Source organism: Melanotaenia boesemani, chromosome 13 (genome assembly GCF_017639745.1).
Source record: "Melanotaenia boesemani isolate fMelBoe1 chromosome 13, fMelBoe1.pri, whole genome shotgun sequence".
NCBI classification, from domain to species: Eukaryota; Metazoa; Chordata; class Actinopteri; order Atheriniformes; family Melanotaeniidae; genus Melanotaenia; species Melanotaenia boesemani.
Genome location: NC_055694.1, coordinates 6,831,175 through 6,844,898, shown reverse-complemented (window position 1 = coordinate 6,844,898; position 13,724 = coordinate 6,831,175). Strand labels below are relative to the sequence as shown.

Genomic DNA, 13,724 nt, shown 5'->3' with positions numbered 1-13,724 from the left:
GTGTCATGTGTGAAAGTACAGAGGCAAAACAAGGAGTCAAAGTTGACCCACCGGTGTTATGCCTCTGAGTATAGTTAGTAACAGGATAGCTTCATGCATGGCCTCATGCATACTTGCACACACTAACCAACAATGCTGTTGTTGTTCAGATTCCTCTGAATGACTCAGCAAAGCCAGATTGGGTCACCTCTGTTTAAAGTGTGTGAATCACAAAGATGTTCTTTTTCTTTCTTTCTTTCTTTCTTTCTTTCTTTCTTTCTTTCTTTCTTTCTTTCTTTCTTTCTTTCTTTCTTTCTTTCTTTCTTTCTTTCTTTTTTTTTTGTGTATAAGGCACAGCCAATATCTGAAACAGGTTATTGGTAGATTTTTAAATCATATTATTTAGATATAAGTGCATTATAAACTATGATTATTCTGACAGAAAATGATTTTAGTAACTGACAATCCACACTGGAAATTAAAACACAATTCTCGTTATAACAAGTCCCGATAAAATGAGTAGCCTATGCATTAGTCATGGTACAGTATCACTAGAAACATAGCACCAGGGTGGATATACTGACTTTTACTAAGAGTGGTAAAATTGGGGCTGCAACAGGGGCAGAAACATTAGAAAAATCCCAAGTGGAGACTCTGAAACTATCAGCAACAATTAGCAGACAAAACGAGACGGATCAGTTTTACTAAGACAGCTAGCAGCTTGTTTTAGAGGTAACAGCATCAGTAATGATACAATTTAAAATTTTGATAAACACTTGGAAAATGGTCCAAATCAATAAAAGTTGTGCAAAGCAGCACATGTTGAAAAAGTCATGTGGGCATGAGAGAGGTGGTATGTTCTGATCGCAAGTTATCAGACTTTTCAGGTCACTAAGCACTTTTGTCAATCATCAGCGAAACAAGTTTTCCAGAAAATTATGCTGTAAATCTTTTACATCTACTGCAAGTTCGACATTATCAGAGTTCTCTGATGAGCTCTGTAATGGAAACTTCCTGCACATGGCATGCAAATATCCAGCCAGAACTTTAGTGGGAGTTATGAGTATCAGCGCTCACAGTAAAGTGAAGGATTTTGCTATTTAAAGTTTTCTTTTGTTTGTACTTGGTGATGCTTTAGAGTTGTCATTTCCTGTAAAACGGTTTTAAAATATTGATGACTCATATTTACTTCACACCCATTTCTTGAACTCGTGAACTCGTGAACACACGTCAAAGTTAACGTCACAATTACTGGCAAATGCTTTGGTGCTGTTTAAGATGGTCACGCAACTCCCAGTTTTCATGTCCTCACATGTTGCATTTAACACAGGAAGAGCAACAGGGAAGTGTGTGTGACCAGGCTTGCCTCACATTGAGGTGTAGATAAAATGTACTTCCTCTGTCTTTTTCTACTGCTCTTCCTAGAGTTAGGTTGAGCTATTTTCTCAGTAGTGACAGCTATTATATTTAGTATTCTTATTGAGGAGAGCCCAACACACCTGAAGGACCAGTCCAGCCTGATTTACACGTTTTCAGGCATCGACTTAACTCACTCACTTTAAATGTGGCATATTGAATTCTAGGTCTATTGTTAATACAGTGTAGCTTAGAGGGGAAAATTAGGAATAGTTCAACTTTTTTATTCACCGCCAGCTAGCCTCATGACTAATCATGTAGCTGATTGTTGCAACAATTCACAGTTTCAGGCCCGCCCTCCGTCAAGTCAAAGCATCATCTTCACATAGCTCAGTGGGTAGAGTGGTTGTCTTGTAGCCTGAGGGTTGCAGGTTTGATCCTCGGCCTGTTGAGCTCATGTTGAGGTGTCCCTGAGCAAGACACCAAACCCCAAAATTGCTCCTGATGGGTCGTGTTTAGCACGTTGCATGGTATGGTGTGTGAATGGGTGAATGTGATGTATAATGTGAAGAGTTTGGGGTATTATTCCAGGTACAGAGTAGCGCTATATAAATTACAGACCATTTACCATATTAATCCTGCATCATGTCCGTGTTTGCACAATTACCAATATGGCTAGCACTGACCTCCACTTTGGGCCATATAATAATTTTGTATTAAATGAAACGCACCCTTAAAGTTGAGGTTTTGTGCAAAATAGTGAGCGGTGTCTAATTAGGTCATTGAAGCTTAGTAACCTGATCAGAAACAGTAACACTGCAGGAAGATTTGTTAGTACAGTAATACTGCACACAGTACAGATATGTGCTTACATACATCTATTCAACCAGAAAATGGCTGCAAATGCTGTTTCTCAATGAGTTCGGTTGTTTTGGGAAGTTTCTTTCTAACTTTTTGCCCAGATGGAGAGGAGAGACTCTTTGTGCCTCTTTAATATATGATATCTTAGGCTATGGATAGCTTGGTGAAGGCTGTTCCCAGCCCATGTGGCGTTAGTGTCAAGATATAATGCTCTACACAAGCTAATTTGGGAAGTGAAAAGCAGGCAATCAGTGTTTCATCATATTTCTGAGTCGTTCCGAAACTAAAATTTGGATAATGTGACCTCGTCACATTGATTGTGTGTGTTATTAGAGGAGTTATTTATTTCTCACATGGGTACTCAGGTGATCCACAAACACTAACATGACTGTGACTGTTCAGCAAAGTTCCCCTTTTTACCTTCATACACCAACGTCCTCAGTGCTGTGATTTTCAACAGGCTCATAATTTCCTGGAGAGGATGAAGTCAGTCATAGAACAAGTTATTTCTCCTGTCAGGTAAGAAATGTCTGTTATTTTCAGTACAACAAATATCTTTTTTGTGTGTATGTCTATTCATTTATAAACTCACCCTGCTGAGAATAACTTGACTATTTTAAAAATAGTATATGAATATTTCTTTTAGATCTTCTTAGACAGAGTTAAGTAGGTTGATCTGTTAAGTAGGTCAAGGTAGGCAAAGCTTTGGGGAAACTTGGAAAAGACCAGACCAGAGACCAGCTGCTACACCTGCTACTGCTATGCTAAAATAACAGCTTCTTTGTTTGATTGTGCAGCAGCTTCACCTTTAAAAAAAAATTGTTGACTTTTTGTTGAGATTTATATCAGAAAATCCATGCCAGATTTTTTAAGCTTTTTTGCTTAAAATGGAGGGCAAGCTGGATATAATTACCTTCACTTCTTGGTTTATATTGGTTATTTATCTTTTGTCAGAGACGTGAAATGTGTTCGGAGTGAAAGCACAGGAACAGTACGCCATTGTGTTTTTCTGTTTGTGTTCCGTTCACGTTGTGACTTCATTGCTTCCATCTTTTTAACACAAGACATTGAAAATTCGGAAGCTACGCAGCTCTTTGCACGTATGCGCAGATGTAGAAGGATTAAATACATCAGATATACGGGTCTACGAGCACAAAGACATCAGAGTATTGGTAAGACATCTATGTGTGTTAATCCAATTTTCCGTGTTATCTGATAAAGGATATCAGATTTTGCTGTCTACAAGGCCACTTGAATTATCTGATAACTCCAGAAACCAGGTAATGATCAGATTTTTGTTGCACATATAAACAGGCTGAGTGATAAGTAGCTTAAACATCTTGACAAAGAATCTAAACTACCCCTTTTGGAGTAATATTTAGACCCTAAAAGTTTTAGTGACAAGGACTAATGGAACATTTCTTCAACTGACTTATAATTATTCTTAATATGGTTTTTGTTTTGTTTGTTTCACTCAGGAACAAAGCAGCATCTCAGAGACAGGCCCTAAAATCTCTCCTGTTTTACATCTGGGATGTTTATTCTACACCGTCTCCTTCAGGCAGGGACATCCTGGCTCTACTGTCTCTTTGTTTCACATTTGTCGTCATCAGTGGCGGCTTGCTGCATCACTGGCTATCAAAAACACTAAAATATGGCCATGAAGCATCAGTTCAGACCACCTGCTTCTACAGTGTGGCCATGTTCTTAGTCTCCTGCCTTTGCCACCCCCTGCGCTGCGTGCTAACAATGATCCTGCCCACTGTCTGCACCAAACAGGGACGCAAGCTCCTCGTCTCAGCCTCTGTCATGATTTTAGTTTTGAACGTCATCCCTAACATCACAGCCAACGTAGGGGCAGTCGCACACATCCTGAAGTGCACCGCTGAGGGTTTTACAAAGACTCTGTTAAACTCATCCCAACCCTTCAATGATGCTAAGCAAGACGTCGTTGAGGAGGCCATCAAAGTGAAGAGGGAGGAGCTGAGCATCGTCACCAACTTGAGGACTTTAGATCATTTCACACATGTTGATGTATCAGGAGTGAAAAGCAGGTTTACTCAGTTGATTGGTGAGATGGAAGTGAAGTTCTCAGATGCCAGGAACCTGCTCAAAGAATGCAAACTCCTATCAAACCGGATTCTTGCTGCCATTTTTGTTGTATTGCTAATAGTTGAATCTGCACGCTACTTGAAATCCTATCTGACATCAGTTCAGTTTGAAAATGGCTCCATCTCTGAAACAGTCTTGCAGAAAACATCACATGTTGCAAAAAACAAGCAGATAAAAGATAAAATCAATCTCTCAAAGTACAAACTAACAAGTCAGGAATGCACCTCTTCTTTTATATCACTGGTTGTGGTAACATTATACTTCACTGCAATAACTTTAATAGTAATTTTGGATCATGTTGTGTATCATATAGTTCAGATGATTGTGCCTTGGGTACAGGATTTTCCACCCACAACTGCCACCATAAGTGTGAATTATAAGGTAGGACATACTGCAGTTCCCTATGTTTCCTCTGTTTTCACTGCCTTACCTGTTCAAATGTTCACACATTTGCTCCTGTTTTTAGGTTCAGTGGTTCCCCCCTGCTCTTTGTCTAATCCCACAAGCGTGCTTTAAGCGAGAGCTGACAAACTTTCACAGGGATTACAGCTGGAGCTTCAACCCCGAGCCGTCACTCTGTGACGTGACTACGTCAGCTCCAAACCTGGGAGTCACAGTCCTGCTGGGATGCCTCTGGCTGATGAGCTACTGCCTGGTGTTCCTCGAGGTTTACGCCAGACGACTTCGCAGAAAGATTTGTGCATCTTTTTTCAGAGAGCAGGAGAAGAGGAGAGTGGAGTACCTGATGAAGAAAAGACAAGAAAAGCAGAATAAAACGGAACTTGAGGCTTTTTCTGTTAATGTTTCTGGTTTTAAATAAAATGTCACTACTTTGACAAATATGTAGGAAATTTTGTTAATTTATTTCAGTTTTGCTGAATAACTGAATTGTATTTTTTTTATTTGGTGCCATATTTCAGGCAGAATGTAATAAAAACTGGATAGATGTCTTTATTTCATACAATTTTCTTTTGTGTATGTCTTGGCTCAGTGTTCAGTGTGCTGTTGCAGTCACCTGCAGGGTCTTTAATGACAATAAACTTTTTAAGCTCAGAAAAATTTATATTTTGCTTTTAAAGCCAATCAGCAAATGTAAGCATGCTAAACTACAGCAGTGTTTCAGTAAACCCTGTAAGCACCTGGAGCATGTTGTGATGACCTTTAGCTAAAAAGCACCACACAGGTTTTCCTGTCGTCTCAGTTTTCTGTCATCTTAGTGCTCTCGCTGTATTTCTGCTTTAGCTAAATGTGAACTAATGATAGAACATCCTGTTTATGAGTCACTGTCACAACACCTTTATTTCTGAAAGCATATCCCCATTCTAGCTGAGGCCTTCACACGTGGTTTCTATTCGTGCACTGCAACATTTGCTGAATTTACATCCAACTTTTCATTTGACAGAAACACGCCTGCAAACAGCTTCTCTTTTTTATAGCTACAAGTCATGGAGCATTGTTGTAGAGAGAGTATTGTCCTTGTGTTGTTGCTTTACTTAATTAAATTTATTTTTATACACCCCTCAGCACCACTAGATGTCCCTGTGGTGCTTTAGCCAGACGAAAACAGAACGCTCCTGCCATGGCCACTGACAGGTAATGAAGATTAATAGCTTGGATCTTACCATTTCTGGATGAAAATGTATTAACATAATCTGTTTCATGCGCACATCCAATAAATCAACAACCTATTTTAATAAAATTACCCATAAAAAAGCGCTTCTTTTCTCTGAAGAAGTAATTAACATATCAGTTCACTTCTTAATATTCCCATGAGACACTGGGAGTCTATTTTAAGACACTAACCCAGAATAATTTTGAATACTCCTTTATCATCTATTTTTACTCCCAACTTTGTGTCAACGTCACAATTCTCTCAAAATTTAGCAGCCAAAGTAAAAATAATCCAATGATGTTGAGTCATCTCCTTAGTTTTTAACATTACTACCGCACTGTATGTGACATCTTTGCAGCTGACTGTGAGCTCATTCTTTTTTGCAAATGCACTGATTTATCATTGAAATGTAAATAAACCATCCAACATCCCATTGGCCTTATTTCATGTCTGCTCCATCTCGTTTTTAAGAAACAACAAATCTACATCTGACAACAGACAAGCAGGCAGGAAGAAATAAAAGATAACTGCAGAAACATGATGGTATCCAGCTGAACAGCAATCACAGTGTTGGACAAACGTCTTTGCATGCAGCAAAGTGTTCTAACAATGACCGTGCAATAATTAGTCTGGAGAATTTTTCTTCTTTTCCAAAGCTGTTATATATTCATTATCAGCAGGCTGCAGATTGAACCTTCTTCATTTGAAAACGCAAGACTCTTCATTGGTATTCATGACAAGTCTATACACAGATACAGGATTAAAAGGCTTTTTCAATCTGCTTTTGATTTTACTAACAATACATTTTTATGTCTTTGGCTTTTTTGGAGAGCAGGTTATTAACTAACAGTATCGGTATCAAACACAGTCCGTCTGCCAGAAGCTGTGAAGCAGCAAGACTTTTAAGACTGTAACAGTTTGTCCCACAAGAGACTAAAAGATATCCTAAAGCTTCACTTTTAGCGAAACAAAGGACCTCAATTCTGTCAATTTACCTCTTCAAACAAGAAGAAGTGTTTGCTATATTATGTCTGCTGGTGGAAAAATAAGGTCATACTTCACAATCAGTGCCGGTTCAGTTCAACAACCTGTGGTTAAATTGGAAGCTACTTCCTCTGTTCTCTAAGTAATTACAGGTTTTCTTGGATGGTGAGGGAAAATTGATTGCTAGTTTGAAGACTATGCAAGTGTGGATATGATGGTGAGTGGTGTGCAGGGGAGGGAGAGGTGGACTGGGAGAACAGAGAGGGAGAGAGACAGATGTGGATGAGCAGAGCGACTCTAGAGGAGGACTGAGCAGTCATCAGTGTTTCTTGGTTGAATGCACCCGAGAGCTGCAACCATGTCAGAGTGAGAGCTGCCACTTGCAACTTATGGTAAGCTACACATTTATTATGATTTACTCTCTCATAATTTGATTTCTTTAACCTGTGTCATTGTAAATATTTATTGTTTTTACTGGAGAAAGAAGAGGGTCTTTGATTTTTTTTATAGCTTTATATTATTTTAACCTTTCTTTGTGAGATGTATTTTATTTATATAAAACAACCATTTATTTCCAATAATGACTTTAATGTGAAAATAATATGCAGATGACAGCTACAGTAGTTTTCAACCACTCGGCAGTAATCCGTCCACTAAGAGCTTAATTCTGAATTAAAGTGTAGTAGGGACGCCTGCTCACTAATAACATTTCTCATGCCTTTTTATTGTGTGCATAGCTGTAATAAAAAAAAAAACAGTTTCTGCCATATGATGGTTTAAAGAGACAGTCAGCATTATTGGTGATTTTTAATACATTTACTCTTATTAACATTTAAGTCTTACAAATCCTTCAGCAATCATGACATGAGCACAAGAGGAAGTCAGGGTATGGAATGAAAGAGAATTAGTTTTCAATCTGTGAATAAAGAAATGCACATTTTAGACTGGACAATCTGCATCTTCTATGTAACTTACCTTTGAAAAAGAAGAAAAGCCTTGCTTTGGGGCTGTGCTGCGTTCAACAGGACACTTCAAGCCTTTTACTAAATAGTTATAGAAATGGCATCTCAGACAAAACTATTCCAGCTCTCAGTCTTGAGATTACGTCAAGACTGAGAGTCCAACAGCAGAACCATTATTTAAGAAACACCATTCACAGATCGGCATGCTCCCTTTTTATTTTAAAACGTTCAGTGTTGGTGGATGTGTCAGTTAAAAACCTTAGGAGACAGATCTTTGTTTCATGTTTTATTCAGCATGGACTGTACATTCTTCACCCGTATAAAAGTGTTTATTATAATCACCAGGGCAACACAACCTCCCTGAACATTTCTCATGACAGAGCAAAACGCGACAGTGGCTGAGTGTTAAAAGTGCATATTTAGATCTACACATTATATACATAATTTTACACATATGGTTACACATCATGCCTTTTTTATTCATTAGTACCTGTGTCGACATGTGCATGTTAACTGACTTATTACAGTGTGAGACTAGGGTGCCTAAACACACATTGAGTAAAAATTTAAACCCAACCACTGTTTTCCTAGATGAAAACTAGAGAAACATGATTTTTTTTTCCAAAATATAATATGCACGAAAGTTAAGTAATATTCATAATTGCTTTAAGTAGCATAGAAGTGATTGTAGTCAGTCGTTGTAATTTCTTCTACATGCTTAAAGAGGAGTGTGTTTTCATGTTGCCGCATCCTTCATAATGTCACTTTAAAATTAACTCAGCAAAGTCCTTAACTGTAGCTTTGTCATATTAAACTGGCATGTTTACAAGTATTCTAATTTATGTAAAACCCTAAATCCCAAAAAGTTGGGATGCTGTGTAAAATATGGATTAAAAAAATAGTAATGATTTTTAAATATCATGAAAATTTTATTTGTATAACAAAAATAACATATCAAATGTTGGCAGTGAGACATTTTGTCAAAAGTAGGACAGATCTGGTGCAAAAACTGAAGATAAAAAGCTGATCTTTTATTCCTTTCACGCAGAAATGAGGTAATAAAGATTGGGATTGACATTAACAGGATAAATGTTCTCCAGGAAGGCAAACATAAAGGGGGGCAGGCAGATTGGTATATCAGGAAGTTTTCCAGTCCAGCAATTTTTTCTCAGTTTCTTTCTCCACAGGATCTACAAGGCAGGAGGTATCTGTTAAAAGAAAGGAACCGGTAAGTCAAAGGCATGATCAATGAGCAAGTAAATTCAAAAAGGGATCTCTGCAACTACTGAACTACGCTTTGTTACCACCAACAATCTGGCATCAACTGGTGGAAAACTCCAGACTTAAGTCTCCACAGGAAGACTAACCAGCTGCAAAGAGGTGGGAAGATTTCACAGGACCTTCAGGTGTGGAAGCTGGGGAGGCGGAAAGCACCGCATTCTGAAAACACACCCACATAGACTGGCAGAGGAGAAGAGAATAACAGGAAAAGGCAGGTAACAAAAGACTGGAAAAGTAGGTGGTTCTAAAAAGGAACAACTGGAGGAATATTGTACAACTAGCTAGGTTAACCAGCAACAGCTCATGAACATGACTGAGTATTAAAAGAGCACTTTAGAGAGGCAGAGTCTCTCAGAAGTAAAGACAGACAGAAATTCAGCAATAAACAAGCAAAATACTGTTCTTCAGTTGGTGGACCAACGCAGAACATTTGATACACCATGAAATGCAAAATACAGCAAAGATCTAGACTGTTGAGCTGTCATAGATGATTAGACAATTCCTCTCCTGAGTCCAGGTTTTTTTCATTTCCAGATGTTTACAGAGTTTTGTTAAGAGGCGGTAACACAGTCCTGTCCCAACTGTTATGAAACATGTTGCTTTGGAGTTGTAATTTATCATGTTGTGGAACACCCACAATGCATTTGTCAGTCTACACAGAGTGCAAAAAAATGTTCATGTTGCCTAATTTTGAGGCCTAAGACTACTTAGTCTTAAATTTGTGTTGACTTTTGATCATCCCATACAATATTTCATACTCTGCTGTCTTTCATCACATTTCTAATAACTGTTTTTCTCCATTTTGTGTCTTGAGGATTCTTGTTTTTTCCCTTGAAGACTGACTGAATCGTACACATTGGACTTGAACACAATGGAGCAACTGTTAAACAACACAACTACTTTTCAGGATGTCACACGGGTTGTAAACCTGACTGAAATGCCTCTGAACCCTCTTGAGGAACAAGTCATAACAATATTTTTAACAATGCTTATATGTGGAGTTGGGATTGCAGGTAATATCATGGTGGTGCTTGTTGTATTGCGCACTAAACACATGGTGACTCCAACTAACTGTTACCTGGTCAGTTTGGCTGTTGCAGACCTCATTGTGCTCCTGGCTGCAGGCCTGCCTAACATCTCTGATGCTGTAGCCTTCTGGATATATGGTTACACAGGATGCCTGTGTATAACTTATTTTCAATACCTGGGCATTAATGTGTCATCCTGCTCCATCACAGCATTCACCATTGAACGCTACATCGCTATTTGTCACTCCATAAAGGCTCAGTTCATATGCACAGTTTCACGGGCTAAGAGGATTATAGCTGGAGTCTGGATCTTCACCTCGCTCTACTGTACCATGTGGTTCTTTTTAGTGGACACTGATGAAACTGTCTATGCCAACGGGGTGGTGGTCACCTGTGGTTACCGTGTGTCGAGAAGCCTGTACATGCCCATCTACTTTCTGGATTTCACCCTGTTTTATGTGGTCCCTCTCATCGTAGCCACTGTGTTGTATGGGCTCATTGCTAGGATATTGTTCATGAGTCCACTACCATCTCATCTTAACGATCGAGCAGGAGGCGGATCTGTGCACCAGGGTCACTCCAACAGCACCAACAAGGCCAATAAGGGTGCAGTTACTGCGAGAAAACAGGTACTGTAAAGGACTGACACAAAACAGAAATTGATCGAACATACATTCATCCATTTTCTATACCTGCTTATTCCAATGCAGGGTTGTGGGGGGGGGGGGGGCTGGAGCCTATTCCAGTAGGTGTTGGGCAGGAGGCAGGGTACATCCTGGTCAGGTGACCAGTCCACAGCAGTAACCAGGAATCTATTTAGGTTGATTTTAACATTTAAATTGATTTTTTTTATTCTGTTCTGTTTTGTGTTAAGTGAGGTTGCATGAAGTACCTATGAACAGTTGCAGTAGAAAGTGATCAGAGTTCTTTGGAGAATCAGAAGGTTTCTTAACGTGCAAGCTAAAGCTAAAAGCTAATCACAAGGTAGCCACTAGAGAGGGAAATTTTTCCATCTAAAACAAACCATCCATCCATCCATCCATTCATCCATCCATCCATCCATCCATCCATCCATCCATCGCCTATACCTACTTTTTCCAATGCAGGGGGACAGGAGTCTATCTCAGCAGCTACTAAACTAGGGGTAGGGGACAGCTTGAACAAGTTGCTAGTCCACTGCAGTGATGAGAAATCTATTTGAGGTCAATTTAACATTTAGATCAACATTTAAAACAATTATTTATTTTAAGTAAATGCTGCATCATATAGCTATAAGCAGCTGCAGAAGAAAGTGGTCAGAGCACTTTGAGGAATCAAAAAGGTTTGATAACAACAAGGTAGCCACCAATAGAGCAAATGTTTGCTTCTAAAACAAGCCAAACATACAAATCACTCGATTTGAATGAACCCCATATAGAAATCATTCTCCATAATATACTGTTGCATCAGCCTGTTGTTCACTTCATCACTATTTTTTCATCCAAAGAACATCTGTGCTGATCCAGACTACATGCACTGCAGCTCCTTTACATCAGTTAAGTGCACGAGGATTTTTTTTAAAGCTAAATTGAAAAATGTTAAACACTGGAAATTAATTCTATGTCTTATTTCCCCACAATTATGTAGCTCTACATTACAGACTTTTAAATGGTCTCTAGTTAAAAACACATTCAGTTTATGAACTTCCGTTTAGTATTATAAACATTTTCGCATGCTGAAATTGGCATCTAGCTGTGGACATCCTTTAGTTCAGCCTTGGAGATCAAATTTTCCTTAATGACCCTTGATAAGGGTTCACTCTGTGTTAGAGTAAAATAGCTGCAGTTCCTTTCCTTGATCATTGATCTCTTTCTCTGTCGTACAGATAACGAAGATGCTGGCTGTGGTGGTTGTCCTCTTTGCCTTGCTATGGATGCCTTACCGAACACTTGTGGTAGTCAACTCCTTCATTGACCCTCCGTACCACAATACCTGGTTCCTCCTCTTCTGCCGGATGTGCATCTACACCAACAGCGCCATCAACCCCATCATTTATAACCTCATGTCTCAGAAGTTTCGGGTTGCATTCAAAAAGCTCTGCAAATGCAACTGGCAACACAGGGAGGCTGAGTACAGCATGCCAGTGTATTACAGCGTAATGAAAAATTCATCCCATGGGAGCAACGAGCCGGCCACTGAGCAGGAAGAAGTCAGCGGCCAAACCACCAGCAGGGTTACTATAACAGATGATGACACAAGTACGCTCAGCAATTCTAAATAAAAGTTTGTTAGATTCATCAGGACAAACTGTGAGGATGAACATGTATGTATATACAGTACATCTCTTATTACGACACAAAAGTTTCCTACTATTTTCCCTTCTTATACAGTACTAATTGAAAAATGTAACTATTTCTCTTGATAAATGTGTGTGATACTTCATGTGCGGAGTTGTAGATGTGGTATTTTTGCATCAATGTTGTAATTATGCTGTTAATATAGTGCACAATGCGAGGCCAAACTTTGGTGTTCTTGATACTGTTTAGTTGTGGAATTACAAAATGTGTCAACTTAAAGCAGCACTATTCAACTTTGGGAGATTTTTACATATCTGCATCCTCTAACGAAGACTCGACAACCATCTTGCATCCTGTCTCTTCTCTGAGATCTCTCCAGCCAGTAAAAGTCAGTCTGATGTTGGTTCTCATCTCTTGCTCTGTCACTTCTTCCGTTCTCTCTTTTCCTTGCTGACTCAGCCATGGTTCGCATGCAACACAGCCAATGTGCTGATATCCAGTTGCTGCGATGTGGTGACGTAAAGCAGCTGTTATGTGATGCACCGTCTGGAAAACATGTTGTGAAGTGCGGTTTCTCAGCCTTGAGATGCTGCAAGGCAATGACAGCTCTAGGAATGTCCACAATGAATGCTTGTGTATCATCAAAACAAGTTAAAAGCACAGAGTTTTAAAGTTGGAGAGTTATGCAGTGTTGCTTTAGCAAAAAAAAAAAAAAAAAAAGTTTTTTGAAATGCAGTTTTTGTGCTCATCATTTTAGTACACATTAAAACATGAAGTAAGAATGTGTGGAAATGATGACCTTTTATGGTGCATGTTCTACTGATGCTTATTGGGTTTTTCCCTTGGACAACATCCAGACATTATGCTATTCATGTGAACAACGAGTTTTATGCAACAAATCCTTTATTACAGTATGCCTGTCTCTGTGTCTTTTGAGAGCACTTGTGCTTTTCATATGTTCAGTCTGAACCACACTTCTCAACTGCACTGATAACACACACCACAAACAGTCCATTTTCTCCTGATTTTAATAATAATCAATGTAATTTAAATAAGACAATACAGACAATGGCAACAAAGTAGCTTCTATACTGGTTCCTAAATTATTATTCATATGCTACTTTTTTTTCTATTTCTCCTAACAAAAATGAATCCAAATTAATGTTAACGTGATATTTTAATTGTCAAAAATTATATTAGGGTATAAAATAATGTGGATTTTATTGACCGAAACTAGTTTTAAAGCACTGAGTAGTTTGTAAAGAACTAAAAC

The 13,724-nt window shown here is 38.8% G+C and overlaps 2 protein-coding genes across 3 annotated transcripts; both read left to right on the top strand.

Moving 5' to 3' along the window:
- The first annotated feature begins 2,360 nt into the window (after positions 1-2,360).
- LOC121652060 (osteoclast stimulatory transmembrane protein) lies at positions 2,361-5,260 on the top strand. Its single transcript, XM_042004602.1, has 3 exons — positions 2,361-2,715; positions 3,675-4,689; positions 4,775-5,260. The coding sequence occupies exons 1-3, from the start codon at positions 2,678-2,680 to the stop codon at positions 5,126-5,128; spliced, it is 1,407 nt and encodes a 468-aa protein (XP_041860536.1). The 5' UTR covers positions 2,361-2,677; the 3' UTR covers positions 5,129-5,260.
- A 3,916-nt stretch (positions 5,261-9,176) lies between these two features.
- LOC121651624 (thyrotropin-releasing hormone receptor-like) lies at positions 9,177-12,811 on the top strand. 2 transcript variants are annotated; one of them, XM_042003961.1, is made up of 3 exons: positions 9,177-9,362; positions 9,985-10,804; positions 12,040-12,811. In XM_042003961.1, exons 2-3 carry the CDS (start codon positions 10,019-10,021, stop codon positions 12,433-12,435), a joined length of 1,182 nt encoding a protein of 393 aa, XP_041859895.1. In that variant the 5' UTR covers positions 9,177-9,362; positions 9,985-10,018; the 3' UTR covers positions 12,436-12,811. The 2 variants fall into 2 exon arrangements, with proteins under 2 accessions (XP_041859895.1, XP_041859896.1); XM_042003962.1 differs by lacking the exon at positions 9,177-9,362 and having other exon boundaries at positions 9,754-10,804.
- The last annotated feature ends 913 nt before the right edge of the window (positions 12,812-13,724 follow it).

Coding starts and splice junctions, on each gene's coding strand:
- LOC121651624 (XM_042003961.1), top strand. CDS start 10,019: ATGGAGCAACTGTTAAACAACACAACTACTTTTCAGGATGTCACACGG. Junction 10,805..12,039: donor CAGTTACTGCGAGAAAACAG/GTACTGTAAAGG, acceptor TCTGTCGTACAG/ATAACGAAGATGCTGGCTGT.
- LOC121652060 (XM_042004602.1), top strand. CDS start 2,678: ATGAAGTCAGTCATAGAACAAGTTATTTCTCCTGTCAG. Junction 2,716..3,674: donor CAAGTTATTTCTCCTGTCAG/GTAAGAAATGTC, acceptor TGTTTCACTCAG/GAACAAAGCAGCATCTCAGA. Junction 4,690..4,774: donor CCATAAGTGTGAATTATAAG/GTAGGACATACT, acceptor TCCTGTTTTTAG/GTTCAGTGGTTCCCCCCTGC.